General features: G+C 28.4%; 2 protein-coding genes across 4 annotated transcripts; one reads left to right on the forward strand and one right to left on the reverse strand.

The window, feature by feature from the left end:
- The first annotated feature begins 1,606 nt into the window (after positions 1–1,606).
- LOC113550573 (ADP-ribosylation factor 6) lies at positions 1,607–5,431 on the forward strand. Its single transcript, XM_026952501.1, has 5 exons — positions 1,607–2,244; positions 3,487–3,581; positions 4,335–4,438; positions 4,512–4,710; positions 4,768–5,431. The coding sequence occupies exons 2-5, from the start codon at positions 3,500–3,502 to the stop codon at positions 4,908–4,910; spliced, it is 528 nt and encodes a 175-aa protein (XP_026808302.1). The 5' UTR covers positions 1,607–2,244; positions 3,487–3,499; the 3' UTR covers positions 4,911–5,431.
- Positions 5,432–7,066: 1,635 nt separating this feature from the next.
- Positions 7,067–18,687, reverse strand: LOC113560496 (UDP-glucuronosyltransferase 1-5-like). 3 transcript variants are annotated; one of them, XM_026966395.1, is made up of 6 exons: positions 18,460–18,687; positions 9,587–9,664; positions 8,464–9,336; positions 8,143–8,368; positions 7,822–8,044; positions 7,067–7,765 (listed from the first exon to the last, which is right to left on the reverse strand). In XM_026966395.1, the coding sequence occupies exons 3-6, from the start codon at positions 9,274–9,276 to the stop codon at positions 7,525–7,527; spliced, it is 1,503 nt and encodes a 500-aa protein (XP_026822196.1). In that variant the 5' UTR covers positions 9,277–9,336; positions 9,587–9,664; positions 18,460–18,687; the 3' UTR covers positions 7,067–7,524. The 3 variants fall into 3 exon arrangements, with proteins under 3 accessions (XP_026822196.1, XP_026822197.1, XP_026822198.1); XM_026966396.1 differs by having other exon boundaries at positions 9,587–9,667; XM_026966397.1 differs by lacking the exon at positions 18,460–18,687 and adding an exon at positions 9,749–9,807 and having other exon boundaries at positions 9,587–9,667.
- Positions 18,688–18,963: the final 276 nt, after the last annotated feature.

An 18,963-nucleotide genomic window follows, 5' to 3' on the forward strand; every position in this document is an offset into this window, starting at 1 on the left:
TTCTATACGACTGTGCTATATTTTGTATTATATAAGTTGATTTAATAATGAAGTAAAAATTTAAAATAATTATATAATAATTATTATTAATAATTAAATAATATAATAAATGCAATATTTTCGAAAAAAAATTATATCAATTTACCGTAATATTATAAGTAAAATAAATAACTAAATAACGAGTATAGATATTATATTTAAAAAAAAACATATCATGAAATATACTAGGTAATATAAACTGACAGACTGTTTCCGCTCAGAATCATTTTCCGTGCACAATGATGTTTCATTGAATTCAAATTTAACACACCCATAATAGTGACCCACTCAACTCCTAATGCACAACAGGGCGCCCGAGAGCGGTATCCACTTGCCTACTGTTTTTAATGATAAAAATATTTCTAGGAACTAAAAAATGATAACTTATAAAAGTAATACCATTAATACCCATTGCTCTTTGTAATAGAAGTTATATAAATAAATACTTAATAATAAATAATAATAATAACGTAAAATAAGCTATAATAGTATTTATAGTGTGTGTAGTGGGAGAAGGAAGATAATTGTTTATTTGCACAAGGTACTAGTTTTTCTAATTTCGGTCCTGTAGAGTATAGGCTGTAAGTAATATCTATTATCTAATAACGATGATACATAAACATAATTATAAATATTTTCGAATAATGTGCATAAAAAAGCTGACACGATGAGTCTATGACATAATGTTTTGACTTAATATGAGACATGAGTTATAGTAACAACAAAACGTGTGATTAACTAATTATTATTATTTTTTTTATAGAATTATTACCGAAATGTGTGCACAAATGTCAAATACGCACAGCAGTTGAATAATACATCAAGAATGTCGATAGCAAACTTGTCGATTGCCATTTGGCTTTGGCATACGCCATACAACAAAACAAATATATTTATTTGTAATTATTATTTTATCTAGGTACCTATATTATTAAAAGGCAATGTATCTATGTAGGCGCGTTAGCGATTCACAGTTAAGTCTATCGCACTCGTGGTTCTGAATTTTGGTACATACTACGATGATTCACCACAGTCAATTTTTCAAATTTTACATTTTAAAGAGGGGCTCAAACAGGGATTTAAAATAATATACTAATAATAACACTAATTTATAGACATGTTTATGGTTTAATGATTAAGGCAGGGTAAATCCACTGTCAATATAAAAAATTGTCACAGCGTAATGCAGCAGGATAAGCTTGCATTCCGTAAAAAAAATTCTATTTCGTCAATATCGCCGTGGATTTTGGAAAGCCGTTAGCCGATGTAGCAACAGCATAACATTATCGTTATTCGTTTCTGTAATACATATAACATATTTATTATTCGTGTTGCATACAGAGCGCGCGCGTATCAGGCGATAATCATATTTTCGTTCCATTATCTACGGTCGGTGTCCTATGCCGGAGCGGCCGTTGCGGGCCGCGGCGGTGACGGTGACGGTGATGACGACGACCGCGACCACGACGTGCCTATACGTTCATCGCAGCGTTCGTTTTTGTTCGTTATCGCTCGAATACGCCCCCCTCCACACCGTCCCCGCCTTTGCACGCCCCACTCTCGCGCACCGAACATCCGCCGCCGCCGCCGCAGCAGCAGTCTTACGCTCTAGTAACACACAAAATACAATATCACGATATTCACTATTCACAGTGAATAGTGATAGAAAAAACATTAGAAAAAAAAAAACGGGATAAAAATATCGTAGACAAAAAAGAAGACTGCGGTAAAACGTTAAATCGAACGCGTTCCGTTTTTCCAACTTATCACCCGTCGTCGGGCACACCGTTTTGGACTCGTCACCGTGTTATTTGTTGTTCTTCCCGTTACCGACTTTTGTGTTATTAAATTTTTATTGTTTCTCTGACGCCGCCGCCGCCTATTGCTGGATAACGACGTTTTAGTCCCAATCCCGTTGATTCCGATATCGCGCACTGCACGCACTACCTATATCGGGCCCGATAGAATACCGCGTCGTCCACTGGCGGTTGATACCAACACGGATGTCCATCTGAAAGGAATTTAGATCTCTCACGAACGTGGCGTTTACTGTAAAATCATAATTTATCGCCACAGACGTCGTCCCATTAATGTGCTGAGCGAAATGATTGAAAACCGTAATGCGACAGTAGTTGAGCCTGCACATCAAGATTTGGCCTGAACATTCGCTGCCCTCTGTCACCGGTCCGTTGTAAATGTTCACTGGTATGTACAACACTGTGTCTGTAGATCTTGCACGTCATAACATTAATGTCCATCATAGTGGATGATATCATCTACTTGTACGCTTATTGGGCACGAGTTGTAACTTTGACTTTTATACTGGTTTTTAACCACTAGTTGCTCAGCATTGTTTATGTAAAACTATTCAAATTGTTTTACTGCGAGATAATTAAATATGCTTTGGTATGTGCAATACATATTTTTAGAATGATTAAATTATAAATGCCCCCCTAAAATATTGGTGATTGTGCAAGGCTATCTTACATTTGTTTGTAAATGTTATTATTTAAATTCTGTTGCGTATGTCCAACTTGTTTTTGTATCAATAACAATTTAATAGGTAAATCACTAAAAAAAAAAAAAATAAGATTGTAATGGTAATTACATTTTTACATAACTATTAAATATATTTTACACCAAGTGAACCTTATACCTATTACCTATTAAGAAAATTTATTTTTATTTTTCTCAACAAATGTGTATTTGTTTACTGTTTTAACAACTAATAATTAACAAAATGTTCAATGAAATTAATAATCATACAAATGTAGCTCTTTATGCCTTCATACCTTCTCTTTTCATACAGTTTTTATTGTTTTTTTTTTCATTTTTACAAACATATACATTTAAGTTCATTTTAAACACCTAGGACCGATGATTACGTATACTTACCTATCAGCAATTTATGATGTTGCGATTAACAATGTTATCAGTTCTGTTGGCTAATGAATTTTTATATAATGCCACATTCATAAGTTTAATATCAATAATTTAAGGTATCTTTTTTTGTTTAGCTGCTCTTTATTTCAATAATAGTATTGTTGATATGATTTTTTGAACTGTGTGAGTATTAAATTTCCCCTTGTTTTGTTGTCTTGACCATAGTTACATTTAAACATATCTAAGAAAAACTTCTTTTGTAAAGGCATTTTTTATTAAGTGTTCATCTTCTATGGATTAATCCTGTAAAATACCAGTAAAGCAATAACAAAAAATAAACAAAAGGAAATTAATAAAGCAACTGTCACAACTTACAATTAAAAAAAAGTATACTGCTTTAATATTTAAACCTTAATTTGTTCAATGACCTTATGTTCCAACTTCGTTGCCACGCCTGATATTAATATCAATTACATATTAAAATATATTTACACTTTTTAGTCATTAGTTTAATTATAAATAATTCAATTTATAATTGATAATGTATTATTTTTTAATTTTCAGATAATCAATCACTATGGGAAAGCTGCTTTCCAAAATTTTTGGTAACAAAGAGATGAGAATACTTATGCTTGGTTTGGATGCAGCTGGAAAAACAAGTATCCTTTTTATAAAATATTATTCATATTCAAGTCATATGATATTAGTTCTTATAAAATTATTCAACAATTTTAATACCTAGTATAATATTTTAATATTACATTTGAACAAGAAGTGGAACTATGTTATATACAATCTATTTTTTCCATAATTAAAAACTATTCACCTTAAGAAATTCTTCATAATCAATTTAGTCTATTGTTGTGATTTTATGTTAGAATTTACTTAGTAATGTTAACTGAAGTCTGAAACACATATTTTTTAATTTATCCATATTTAAAATGTTAAAACACGTACCTACCATAATATTTAATCTACAATTCATGTTAAATTGTATATTATTATTTTTATTTGAATGTAACTGAATATGAATATAAATATAGTATATTACTATATTAGCAATTAAAATGCATGAGCTAATCAGAGTACTGTTCAGAATTTTAATTTTAATTGAAATAACTCTTTATTATTAATAGTACTTACTAATAGAATATTAGTTAATTGTTAAGCCACAATTAATATATACTATAAGTATAAAGATTTCATTATATATTTTAGTCTAAAACTTGTTATAAAACTGATTTGAAGCTTCTGTTTCTTTGAAAAAAAGAACTAATGATTTAATTTAAAAAGATATTTTGATTACTTTATAGATTATCAATCTGTAATTTAAGAAAGTTTGTTTAATATTAATCTTGTTTATAGATGTTAAAAACTTAAAAAAAGAAATTTTTCCTATTAAAATATAATAGCTATCTTATACAAATTGAAATTGGGTCAATCTGTAACGACAATACCAACAGTTGGCTTCAATGTAGAAACAGTTATTTATAAAAACGTCAAAATTAATGTTTGGGTAAGTTATCGTGTTATTAGTTGTGTATAACTAATACAAATCATTATTAAATTGTCGAATTAATTTTTCACAGGACGTTGGGGGTCAAGATAAAATACGTCCACTATGGCGACATTACTATACAGGTACACAAGGTTTGATCTTTGTAGTGGACTGTGCAGATCGTGATCGTATAGATGAAGCTAAGCAAGAGCTACATCGGATAATAAATGACAGAGAGATGAGGGATGCAATCATTTTAATATTTGCCAACAAACAAGACTTGACTAATGGTATTATAATAATTTTTCAATTTTAAGTTTACCTTGGTTTAATGTCTTATTTTTTAGCAATGAAACCACATGAAATACAAGAAAAACTTGGACTAACAAGAATACGGGATAGAAATTGGTATGTTCAACCATCGTGTGCTACCACAGGAGACGGATTACATGAAGGCCTTGCTTGGCTCACATCAAATTTTAAACAATGATACCAAAGTATATCACAATATTATACTTTAAATATCATTATTAATTTTTTTAAGGAAGCTTAGGACTAAAAGAAATTCCAAACGTACAAATTGAGTACATTATTTGTTAAATATAATTAAAAATGAACATCAATATTTAAACTATGATGTCCATTTTAATAATAACTACTCTCAGAGGACTGGCCTAATAAAATACTGAATTATTCACAGTTGTTTAAATATTATAAATTATAATTTGTAATGTGTACTGAACAAAATTGTCATAATATGCTAAAACTGCCTAACTATCCTTTTGATGTGTATATTTGTAAATTGATTCCCATTCAGTATCAGTATACATATTAGCTTAAACAATAAAAAGTAAGCAATATTATTTATATATATATAAATTAATTAATAATTACATAATATTTGTTCTCAAGTTTAGAATATTTTATCTAGGCCTGTAAATTAGTATATTTAATATGTACTAAGTATCATAATATTTTATACATAAATACAGTTCATAATGATTAGGATCTTATTAAAAAAAAAATTGTAATAATATTGTTTCATGCGTGGAAGAATCCTATTTTTTATTTTTATTGTTATTTATTATTTTGTACAAAATATTGAATAAATATATATAAAAAAAATTATTATTGCTTTCTGTTTGTTATTTGTTTGGCAAGGTATAATTTAACAGTCTTAATACTTCTAAATCCTGAGCTGAATCTTGGATTTATTGGTTTTACAATAGCGCGGGTTAAACTTAATATAGAATAAATTTTTATTATAATTTTAAAAATATTAAGGTTTTTTTTAAACTATTTAAATATTAATTATTTGGAATATTCTACTTCTATTGGTATATGCAATATTGATAATATTATTTTTATAGTCAAAAAAGTTTAAAATGTAATACTATTATATGATATCATTATACATTATTCTTTGAAAATACATTGGCACATTATTTAAAGATTGGTTATTCAAATGGAAAATTAGTTTTTTTTACCAATCTATTACATGTAATACTTAAAAAATCATGGTATGAACGACCAAGAAAATAGAGACTATAGTGCTTGTAAGTTTGAATCTCTATGAGTAATTTTTAATATTTTTACTGAGTTATCATTGTAATGGACTAATGGACATATTAAATATTAAATTTGAATTTAAGACAAACCTTTGAATACAAAAATTAATTCTGAGCAGGAGTGTACCGTCTGACTATTTACAAGGGTTGATATTTTATAATTTATTTTTTATAAATGTAATACAGTAGATTAAATTAAATTAAACATTTTTTATTAATTTGATGTAATTTATGAAATATTGACTGCAGATAATTAGAACTTTTTGATATTACCTGTATTAATATTGTATATAGGCACCATAGGCAAGTGCCAAATACTGAAGTACATAATGTAATTTTCAAGCTATACCTTTAATCTAATCAATAATCATACTATTCTACGGTAACGGTACTTTCGGTGCCCAGCATAAATGAATGATAATAAATAACAAATAATAATAATATAAATACATGATAGAAGTATAATAATGATCTAGTATGCAGTGGCGTAGCAAAGGTATTGCGAATTGTGTCTATGCCAGGGGCTCAAATTTGTGCTTCAAAATTGGTATTTAATTTTATTCTACCTTTAAAACGACATTTTGAAATGTGTATTATTTTGTTTATCTTGTTTATTTCCAGTCATAAAGTAAGAAAAGAAAATTTTTCAAAGTTTAAAATTTACATTGTAATAATAACTGATAATTATATAATGTTTTATTAATTATATATACTTATATAAAAAATAAATGTTAAAAAAATATAATCTCGTCAATTTTTTAAAAAGGCACTTTTTATTAGGTTTGCTAGGGGTGCTAATAAGTCTTCCTATGCCACTCCTAGTATGATATAAAAAAATACTCTAAGTGAATGATACAAATTTATTTATTTATAATTTAGTGTAATATGTGATATTTTTGGCTAAAAACAGCTCAGTCTGTATTGAATTATATTATTGCTAAATAATATAAATAAAAATATAATAATACTTCGATAAAGAGGCAAAGACATACTCTGTGACCCAGTGTGAAGTTTATAGTTATTTGTATGACGTGTATACTTACCGTATGCCTGTTTGTATAATTGTTATATTCTATGTATAGTTCTGTAAATTGACTGTAATCAACAAATTTTTAGAGTATTGGTAGATTTTAGATCCAAGTAGTAGGTGTAGATAGACAGGTAGTAGGTACGTAATTTTGTCATTTTTAGTACATATATAGCATAAGTATATTTGTATGTTGATTTATTTTTAAGGTTTTCTTTCTTTGCGTCCAATCACTAAGACGAATATCTATATTTTATATAGGTACATGGAAAGGTAGTTATTCCAAAACAGTTCGAACTTCAACAAGGTAGGTATCAAAAAAAATGTATGTGTTGAGTATCTTTTAATTTCTTATAGCGGTCTCAAGCTGTAAAAAAAATTTAGAATTGATTTTTCACTTAAATAGACTAGAATAGGCATGAAATTGAATTTTTATCGTACATTAAAAAAATAACAACCAGAAAATCGCACCCCTTTAAAACAATTGGTGATAATTCACTAACTTAATGCTACCTTAGACGTTTCATTGTCCATAATGTAATATATATCGCTATAATAAGTGGGAGGAGAAGAACAGTAAATACATCAATTAAATACGATTGATGCAAATTTAAGTGAATTTTTTGGCTTTTTAACAGTTCTTTCGATTCGTTCTTATTTCTTGTTATATACTCGGTCCAGTATACTGCTGTTTCGAGAGGTGAATGCGGTCGATCATTATACAACTGTTGCAATTTTTTCATGTTAATTCTGAAATTTAATAAAATTCATTACTTAAAAATTTATTATTTATTATATTTCCATACATATATTTCTCGGTCAATGCTTCATTAATAGCATTGAAAAGCTGATCACTCTCCAAATGTTTGTATTCTAAAATGACAGCCACTTGTTTTTCAACCAACAAATGAGAATTAAAAATTTGATCGCCAAATATCGGTATAGCTACTATTGGTTTACCACAATGTATTGTTTCTATTACACTCATCATACCAGCATGCGTTATAAATAATAATACCTTTGGGTGCGCTAAAAAACGTTTTAAAATTATTTTGCTTATTAAAAAAAAAAAAAAATAATATATTATTTAGAATTTAGATTAATAATTATTATCTTCGTCTATCAACCTAAAAGATCTCGCTGTGGAAACCATTTGACCACTTTTACATTCACTGGTAACTGTATATTGCGTTTTTCAATATCGAATTTCATGATGACTCTTTGTTTAAGTTTCGTAAACGCGTCGAGTATATTATATAGTTTATCGGTGCCCAACGATTCTTCTGACACGATAGAGCCCAAACTGAATAAAATCACACCGTGATCTGCATTATTTATAAAATCGTTCAAGTCCTGCGTATTCATCAATAAATAAACATTTAAGTAAGTATGTCATTATACATTTTTAAGTTAAAAATGATATATATTTGTTTATGATTTTTATTTACTTGCGGGACAGGTTTTTCATCGATTACGTGAATACCGCCAACCTCGACGATTCCGGGTAGTGTGGGATAGGATAAAAATACGCTATGATAATTGTTTGTCATAATCATGCTTAAATTAGCCATCGATTTTATTACTGATTCTGTTTCTATGCCGTAATGATGTTTGATAATGTCTCGAATTACACGGGTGTAGATCCAATTAAACCCAATGTCGATGACTACCGAATTTAAAGTATTACTGATTCGCTGGAAAAATGACATATGATTCCCGGAAGCACTGATAAGAGAAGGCATGTAAGACATGGTCGTCTCCATTCCCATCACTTCGTGTATCCACGGAAATGAGATCATTGGACAAAAACCGACAATCGGTGCGTCCACAGCTGCGGCGATCGGTGCAAATATTGGTGTAGATGTAAAGAATTCGGCAATCACCAAGTCGAATTTTCGACCGGACTGTAATAGTTTAACAACTGGCGGATGATTGAGAATAGTCGCGTATGTGTGGGCGTTTTTCGATATGCGTGATATCATCTTAATAATTCCGTAATCACCGGTGGTCTTGAACTTCGAGTGCGGTTTCAATCCGGTAATGTCGATGTGTGATAAATTGGCTCTTTCCACGGTATCCGGAAAATTCGTAATCGCTAATATTTTGTGTCCGCGATCCAATAAGCTGTGAATTAGTGGTCGGATGACACGGTAATGACTCTGAGCGGTCGTCGGGAATATGACCAGGATTTCCGATGACCAAGTTTGTTGTGAGATTGCTAAGGCACAAAAAACAACGCCGGCGAATGAAATGGACTTCATTTTGTTCTTCTCTACTTCTTTATTCACCCACGAATATTGCGTACACAAATTTTTGTAATCCTTGATTAAATGATTTATGAAATATTAAAGATTAAACGTATGTAATATGTATCTAGATTGATAGATGATATAATTATTCATAGCTGTATAAATGTATAATAACTAATAAATTTAGTTTTATAATAAATTTCATGATATTTGTAATGAAGAGAAATCCAATTAAAAAGTAAAATTATTATAGATTGTGTTATATAAGTGTGTATATGTCTATAAATAAATATTAAAAATATATAATGTATTATATACCTACCAATAAAATATTGATTTTTACTCAAACGAGTTTTGATTCGTTCATCGTGTATGTACTTCTTATCTTGACTGACACTGACTACTGAAATCAAATCACTGAAACTAGTATTTTATGTATCTACTGCATGCATCTGTATTCTGTATCGTGAATTATAAGAAGTACCTTAGGTATATTATATAAGTACTGTACCTATATAATATTATCTAAATCCGTGGTCTGTTGGTACGATTTACCCATAATTATTAATTACTATATAATAGTATAAATTAATATGAAAAAATAACTACCGATATAGCCTGCAGGTAGTATATGAATAATATGATGAATTATGATTTTTATATAATCATAAGTTATACCTAAGAGCCTAACAACCTTGTGACTTGTAAGTTTCAACGCGTATTATTACCTGCACGAAAGATAATTATCCTATGCCGCGGTCGCGGCGCAGAGATAAGTAAAAAAGGGAAACGAGCACGCGACGACGATGTATTATTACGCCAGAGAACCAACTTGTATTTAACCAATGTTATTTTACAAAAATTATGTCGGCTACCCTGTAGCCTAAACTAATGAACCAATTGACTTGAAACTTTCGCGAATAGCTCAGATTGGTGTGTAGATGATTCTGTGAAAATTTCAAGTTTATCGGAGTATTTCAGCCTTAGTTATATGCAAAGTATTGGCATAATTATTTATCAAAACGCTATTTTTTACAACAATTCTACCATGTATATGTTTGTATGTACTGGCCACCCATTTTTCCCCTTCCACGCGTCGGTTGCAATCGCTCGTTGCGTAATCGGTCGTCACGGCACAACGTTGAAATATCTGACCACCCGAATTTCCCTCTCCATGCAACGGGCTCACGTATGTGTATGAGTGTAAATGTTAAATTAAATACGAAAAGTTCTGCCTCGTATTTACTTTGACGTCTACGTCTACGTCTACCATGTCTTTTGTGTCTATGACTATTTCGTTGTGCGTTTCGTGTGTTTGCGACGGTGTTCGTTGAAATCATTGAAACGAGGGCGTTTTGCCAGGATTAAATCGCAATTTTGTGCATTTTACACTGTGCGAAAGTGAATAACATAACATGGTGTCCAATGCTTATAAAAAAAAAAAATTCAAAAACGTGAAACAGTGATTAAATACAAAGACAGAAGAGTAGCTCTTCTTAAATCTCGAATTCTATCTACGGAAAATCGTAAATCGGAGTGTAATTTGGTTGTAAATAAACAACATATTGAAAAAAATACAGAAAAAATTGTCTAAAAAACAATTGAGTTCTAAAGGGGCAAAATTAATTATTTCTAAAGAATCGACAGATCAACCAGTTAACACAAAAAATAGAATAAACTGTCTAAAATAAAATTGAGGTTTAATAGCACAAAATTATTTCTGTTTAAAGGGTCAACAGAAAAGTGGACCAACAAAGTTATGAGATCTTTAAAATATTCCCTTTATGAAGTAAGAATGATTGCTGAAAAATGTATAAAGTGGGCTTTGTTTTGCCGAAAAAGTAATAATAAGTATTATAAAAAACACGTGTATTTATTAAGAAAAACTATTAAAAATAATATTAATTATTCAGTAGCTATACCCGATGATCATCAATTGAATTTTGAATTCATGATTTCTATTTTAGGTATATCACTTCACTGCAAGCATTCTGAACAATACTTTTTAGATCCAATTTATAAAGTATTACCTAATCGGTTTAAAACGAATTTACAAGTAAACGAACTTGGTAAAATTATGAATTTGTTTCCTTCGATAAATGACGATGTAGGAGTTACGTGGAGCTGTAATAAAGCTATATGTAATTTCGACTATTTTTATACGATTCCAAAACTATTGAAAACATTTATACTATTTCTAATTCTAAAATTACACGACTTTCCTCAAAAAATTAAAAATATTGATTTGTGTAATAGTGAAACTAAAAATTCGATTAAACTAGGGCACCCGTTTGCATGTCATATAAATTTTGAATGTAGTTCAACATTATTATTCTTAAAAAGTTTAGGGTCCCATTTTCCAAGTATGAGATCAATTGTTTCAATAATATACAAATTAAGTAATACGCAAGGACAAATTGGAAAAATTGATAAAGCTATTTATACGTCAAACGTGACTGTTCTTAAAAATATCGAAGTAGAATTCTCTAAATCAGGGCGAAATTTTCATGTGGGTGATATTACATATTTAAATGAAGATGAAATAATTTCAGATCATCCATTGACTTTTCGAAATTTTTATAAAAGAGCGCTTGATCTCCCAACTCTTGGCTGTATTTCTTGTTATAAATTGTGTATCAAAAAAAACCTTGTTGAATTAAAAAACATGAAACGTCCTATTCTCAATGACCACTGGAATAATCTTATTGAATTTGTGCAAGAAAATAATTTACCTAACAAATTTGTGTGTAAAAATTGTCTTAAAATATTTAGATCTGCTAAAATGCCTGCCCAATGTATCCTTAATGATTTGTTTTCGCCAACGACACCAGATGTAATATCGTCATTAAATAACTTTGAAAAAATATTGGTTCAACGTGCTAAAATATTCCAAGTCGTTGTTAAAATGAATACGGTATAGGGTAGAAATCAATGTCAAATATGATTGAAAAAGTTATAGGTAAAGCCTTTCATTTGCCTTTACCATTGGAGGAAACATTGAAGAAATTACTTAGCCCTGAAAAACCTATAATAGATCATGAGCTATTTATACTTGTACGTAGCCTCCCAACTACTAAAAAAAAATATGCCAGAGTATAGTCAACGTTAATAAAATATACAATGCCTTTCTATGGTTTAAAACAAATACCTATCTTTATATAGATATAGTTTTACCCAGTTGTGATACTATTTGAGATGAGATACATAGTATGGAGGTGGAATATTTAAAATATGAAGGAAATGATTCCCATACGGAAGTCGAAAATGAACTCCTAATTGAGGGTAGTAAAGATGATTATGTTTCAATAAACAAAGAACATGGTACTATGTTAACCCAGAAGCAACAAGACAATAAATATTACAAACATTTTACAATTCACACATTAAACGAACCACGAAAAAATTTAAAAGCAACATAGTTGTTCCAAATGTTAAAACTTAACGAAAATTCAATTGATCAAAGAGACGTAGAATTAGATTTAAAGTGTTTTCCTACATTCTATCCATTTGGTAGAGGTGGTCAGTATGTCAATAGACCAATCAAAATATCGCCATCAGAATTTATAAAATCAAAAATGATGTCAATTGACTCTATATTTAGAACCAATTGTCAATATTTACTTTTCTTGTTGCACGAATTGAACATAAGAGCTCTAAAGGCGGGAATTTATCTCCCGAACAAATACATTTCATCACCGCCTGATAAGAATTAACTATATCCAAAAAAATCCAAAAAAAATTAGTGATATCTCATCAAAAACACTCCGTGTAAAAACATCGCTAAGTAAAAAAAATCACTTAAATTAAAAAAGTTGTGATATAAAAATTGGCTAAGTAATTTTTGATATCACAACTTTTCTAGTTTAAGTGTTTTTTTTTACTTAGCGATGTTTTTACACGGAGTGTTTTTGATAAAATTATAAATTACAGGAATGCGTATATTACGAAAACTTTAAAATATAAACTGTATAAAACCGTCTCAATACTAATATAGTAGTATATACTAATATATAGTAGCGAGTAGTCGGACAGTAGCCAGTAGGTAACTAGGTATACATGATACTATTACTAATCTAATATGTTTATTTGCATTTGCTTGATACTTGATAGGTATGTAGCTAAATATAGTCAATAAAAAACGACTGTCTTGTTTTTAAACATTTTTTAAATTTTTTAGTTCCAAGAATTTAGAATAATTTTTCAAAACTTAGGTACAAAAAGAAAAGTTTTTATTTATTTTTAACTACAAAATAGTTTATAATTTTTATTAATTATCAATTTCACAATTCTAACTTAAAATGCTTATAAAAAAATAATGATTCGAGATTTTGGGTGCATGTAAATGACACCGATTGCGACCTTTTTAGATCTTTTTTCATGTAAATTCCACCGGTAATTTTTTACTACCGGAAAAAAATGTAAATTCACTGGTACGTTTTTATTTTTATTTAGATATTTGGGGTTTACTCTTTAACATTTGAGATAAATTAATTGGTATTTTAGTATAGGTATGATATACAATTATTAAATACACAATAACAAGCAAGCAATAATAATAATAAGTTACATTAGGTAATATAGGTACATAATTTATGTACAGATTTCTAATTTATACATATTATATTTAGATACTTATATTATTTTTTACACAAATTTAAAAAATATATATAATAAATCATCGGATCACTAGTTTCTACTAAATTAAATAAAATACACACAGTTGACAGTTGTTGTCTAGCTAATAATAGTTTTAATCTGTGAATTTTATTATCGGTGAAGAAATTAATAACTTATGAGGAGCTTTAAATTTTAAAGCATTTTTACCCAGTAAAAAACTTATAAAAATAGACGAAATATTTTGAAAATTTTATTGTAAATAGAAACGATAGTATTTTTTTTATTATTATTTATTAAAATGAATATTTACAATCTATACATAGCAAAAATACAACAAGTGTAACGATAGTAAAAGGAAAACATTTAGTCAAATTTTCAAGTATTTACGATTTTTTTTTCAAATTAAAAAATAACAAAATCGACTTTGTCAAAATTCCGTTTTTTACTAAATTTTTAAATTTGACATCTCTAAAGTACAAACTAGATTCAATTTGATATCCGAAATCAACCTCATTGGCTATTTTTTATAGTCTGAGCATTTTATCGAAAACTTATTGTGTAGGTACTCGTACACAAAAAAAAAACATATTATGATAAAATCAATATGCCATTCATCACTCACTCAGAATCTAAAACAATACATGCAAGGTTTCTCACATCAGTTTAAAAATAAAGTCACAATTTTTGTTTATAAGCGTTAGCGAATTATTTTGAAGACATTATCGTATAGGAATGACACTGACAAAATGTTCTTGCTTAGAATTAATTTTCATCGCCTGTTTTAGAATATACCTATCTATTAACCATTACTCATTAGGTATTACTATTTACTTGTATACACGGACTACAATATGTATCAATGAATTCAAACTTAACACATCTATGTTCATTTCAGTGTGAAGTAAACCAGTTTTAAAAACGCCTACTATAAAATCAATGGCAGTACATTGCAGGGCAATGGGCATCTTACATATTTAATATAAAATTATATAAACACTGACTGGATTCCTGGACCTTATACAATTACGTTAATAATGTGACAAGTATCAACTATAGACATTATAACTATACGCGAGTGTTACTACTTATTATTTGCCAATACCTATATTATATTTTTGCTAATAGGTAAATCTACTTGCACACTTAACACTTCACGTGCGTCTGCGATAGGTAATATAATTATTATACATTTATGCATTACGTCAAAACATGCGGTATATATTTATATATAAATAAGCAGGACTGGTCATAAACGAGTTAAAAAGTCAGTTAGGTTAATAATATTTACTTTTTCAAATTTCATTTTTTGTTAACTTAATTGATTATTATTTCTATTAAATTTAAGTTACTTTAATTTATACTTGTAAAGTTGTAAATAACCAGATAATAAATATTAAAAAATTATAATTGTTTTAAGATATTGGGTAATAAATAATAATATTATAATGCATAATGTTATTATACTATAATGATAAATGATGGAAATTAAATATATAATTATGTCAAGAGCGGATCCAGCATGTATTTACGGTCGGGGCACTTTATAAGAAAAATTATATAATAGATATAGCCCCCTACAAAAAAAACAATATGATAAAAATTTATGTTTGTTAATATGTATTATTTTTTTCTAATGGGGGTGGCACTTGCACCTAATGCCTCCCCCTGGATCCGCCCTGGAATTATGTAAGTAAATATTATTATTATATATTATAAAAAAAATTTGGCGCCCCTTTAAACCATGTGACCGGGCCGTATGCCCACTAGGCCCCCCAACGACACGGTTCTGCTTATAAGAATAAACAGTAAACCGTAAACACGTGTTAGTACTAACAAGTTATAGGAATTTATTTAATAATTCTCGTAAAAACAAATAAAAAATATTTTTGAATTTTCGTTGTATTGACAAAAATAAACCATAAAATGACATAGTAGGTAAATTGGGCATGTCCCGTTTCCGCCATAGCCTTTTTCCGCCAAAAACGAAAAAGGTACGATTCCCGTTTCCGCCAAAATGTATTTTTGTGAAAAGACGTTTCCGCCAATTACAATTTAGGAACCATGTACAATTGTTACATATTCTTATCATTATAAATTTTAATACATGTAGATAATAATAATAAATTAGTCAAATATAGACACAATTATATTAGTTTTTAAAATATTATATAATCAAAAATATATTAAAATATAGTCTCAATAGTTTTGAAAAAACACATATCGTCATTTTTAAATATTTAAAAATTTCATAAAAAATATAAATTATAATACAAGTATATGTCAAGTTTTAAGAAATTACAATCATAAGTATAGGTCAGGTTTTAAAAAATCTTATAATAATTAAAAGAAACAGTTTTGGCAAAAGTGTACCTACTAATTTCATTGGAATTTTTTTTTTGTAATTGTGTCTTCTGTAGTTTTTAAATAGTTTAATATTTTTTTGTTTTTTATAATTTTTTTTATATTATTTTGATCACTGTTAATTTTGATATAAGTATCCGTCTATATCGTATCTTTAAGTATTTGTATTTTGTAAAAATTATTATAATTATAATTAAACTAAGATACAGTGTATGCTTCCTTCCGTTATCGACGATTGTCAACAATTATCGGTGTAGGTATACATTACAAAATGTCATTGCTATTAACTAGTAACTACATGTTACATTACTCTCTTTTATACATACCACAAGTCACAACATTTATTTAATACTGCTTAAAAACTAAAACCAATGGTTTCCAAACTTTTTTTGGTGGAAATGGCTTTTGGCGGAAACAGAAATCGTACCTTTTTCGTTTTTGTCGGAAAAGGGCTATGGCGGAAACGGCTAATATTATTTTAGCGGAAACTTGTAACTCCCGAAGATGCCGCCTTATTAGTTATTATTAGTCAACATTGGTAATCTACTTTCTAATAGACGACTCTTATCGACCAAACCTGTACCCTTTCCCTTTTTGGCCGAAACAATAAAAAGTTTAATAATAACAGTAGTCAATATATATTATGTATTATATTACTTAATGTAAGTCTTTTTATTATAAATATAGAAAATTATTAAAAATATAAGTCATATAAAATGTTGTAAAATAAATAATAGTAAATTATTTAAAATATAATTAACAATGTTAGGTTAAGAATACATTTAACTTTTTGTTTTGGCTGAAAAGGGACGAGTACGGTTTTGGTCGAAAACGGACATGCTTTTTCTAAGTTACATATAATAAATAGTTACTCGTAAATTAACATAATATCTGACTATTACAGACTAATAATATATAAATATTAAATTATAATATAGACAATATAGGTATTATAGGTAACGTCTAACGCGATTTGTGCAGTAATTTCCGATAACGACTGAACCTAATACGTGATTATGATTAGGTATACATATATAGGATATATAGGGACATAGGAATATTACTTAAGAGGACGTGTCACCCAAAGCGAAACGTATACAACGTCCATACCCGCATGTGTTGTCTCTGTCTTACTAACGTACATCATAACAAATTTTTGTTCAGTAGAATACATTTTGTGATGTTAGCTTTAAGCTTTAATATTAGAGTAAATTTACCTATTATCAAATTTAAAGGTAAGAATATTACCTAGACAATGACATATGGTTTTATTGATATTATCATTTTAAAGTTGTAATATTTCACATAGCTGTAACCACGGACTAAAATATAATATCTTGTCCGTGGTTGTAACTCATTTTAAAATAATAATATCATTGCAGGTATGGCATCCTCTTAATATTGCCAAACATGGGCAGTCACGCGTAATGCACGTAATAGAATAGATTTATTCTGTTAATGATTATAGACTAGTTCCTATAATATAAACACACATATATATATAAATGATAATGCCTACGATGGTCGATGATACATTGATACCTATCAAGTCCATACTCCATAGTCCAAACTCATTAGTCATTATACATTTAGATTGGGAATTTATAATCAAGCTATTAGTATATCAGTATAATATATTAAGGTGAAGTGGAGTAATTGCGACATCATTTTGAATAGTTCGACTTAAACTGGTAGTTTCTTGTGAAATAATTAACTTACAAATATGATGATTACTGCATGTAATGTATGGAAGTGTTATATCTAATATCTAAATCCATTGTTAAAATTATGAAAATATTCTTAAAAAATGTTTAGGATAAGAAATTTAAAAAAAAAATGTTGCATTTGCCCCTTGGCAACATGACACAGCCCATGGTTACATTAAAATTTTTCCCACCTAAATTTTTTATAAGTTCACTGGCTCTCAAAGTACCATCCACAACAAATAAAATAATTTCCATTTCAATAAAATTTTAATAATATTTAACAAAATACAAAAATTAAAATCCACTCATTAAATTACCATTTTGTGGGTTATCAGGACACCTCAATATTCGATGAAATGAAGAAATAGAATGATAAACAAGAGTTGCAGGGCTATACTACTAGTAATCCCATTAAAATGCAAGATATTTTATTTCAATATTAAAAAAAAATATATTAAAAGTAATGGCTTTACAAGCTAAAATTGTAAAATAAAAATAAAAAACGTCTTACCTAGCTAAAAAGTCCTAATATCTGAAATATCTATAACCCTGCATGAAGTTGTATAGTGGTATGTCCAGAATATTTTTTAGAATGAGCCACTGAAACTAGGTTCAGAATAGTTTTATTCTCCCCTTCTTCTCATAATCTATTATTTGAATAGTTTAATATATATTTGTAATAAGTAGGTACTATGAATTATGATCCAATATAATTATTATACAACCATGATAGGCACTTATTAGCTATAAAATATTATAAATTGTAATCATAGGTATCCACAGAATAAATTAAACGTTTGTAATGTTTCATTTAATCTTTGAATCTATGATAATATAATTCTGGGCATACATAACTAAAAATATACTAATAACCTATTGACAGGTAGATAAAGAAAAATGTTAATGTTTGACCATTATAATTATCTGAAGTAAACAAAGGAACTTTTTTTTTTTTATATTAAATGCATAATTTTTAAATTGGAATTTACTTCAATTTATATTTATGATATGTAAA

The sequence above is a fragment of the Rhopalosiphum maidis genome, chromosome 4 (genome assembly GCF_003676215.2).
Source record: "Rhopalosiphum maidis isolate BTI-1 chromosome 4, ASM367621v3, whole genome shotgun sequence".
Lineage (NCBI taxonomy): Eukaryota > Metazoa > Arthropoda > Insecta > Hemiptera > Aphididae > Rhopalosiphum > Rhopalosiphum maidis.

Bases quoted from the DNA above. Each gene is read 5' to 3' on its own strand.
- LOC113550573 (XM_026952501.1), top strand. From the start codon at position 3,500: ATGGGAAAGCTGCTTTCCAAAATTTTTGGTAACAAAGAGATGAGAATA. The intron at 3,582-4,334 runs GTATCCTTTTTA...AAAATATAATAG, and splicing joins GGATGCAGCTGGAAAAACAA to CTATCTTATACAAATTGAAA. The intron at 4,439-4,511 runs GTAAGTTATCGT...AATTTTTCACAG, and splicing joins ACGTCAAAATTAATGTTTGG to GACGTTGGGGGTCAAGATAA.
- LOC113560496 (XM_026966395.1), bottom strand. From the start codon at position 9,276: ATGAAGTCCATTTCATTCGCCGGCGTTGTTTTTTGTGCCTTAGCAATC. The intron at 8,369-8,463 runs GTAAATAAAAAT...ATGAATACGCAG, and splicing joins ATGAAAAACCTGTCCCGCAA to GACTTGAACGATTTTATAAA. The intron at 7,766-7,821 runs GTATGGAAATAT...ATTAAATTTCAG, and splicing joins GCATTGACCGAGAAATATAT to AATTAACATGAAAAAATTGC.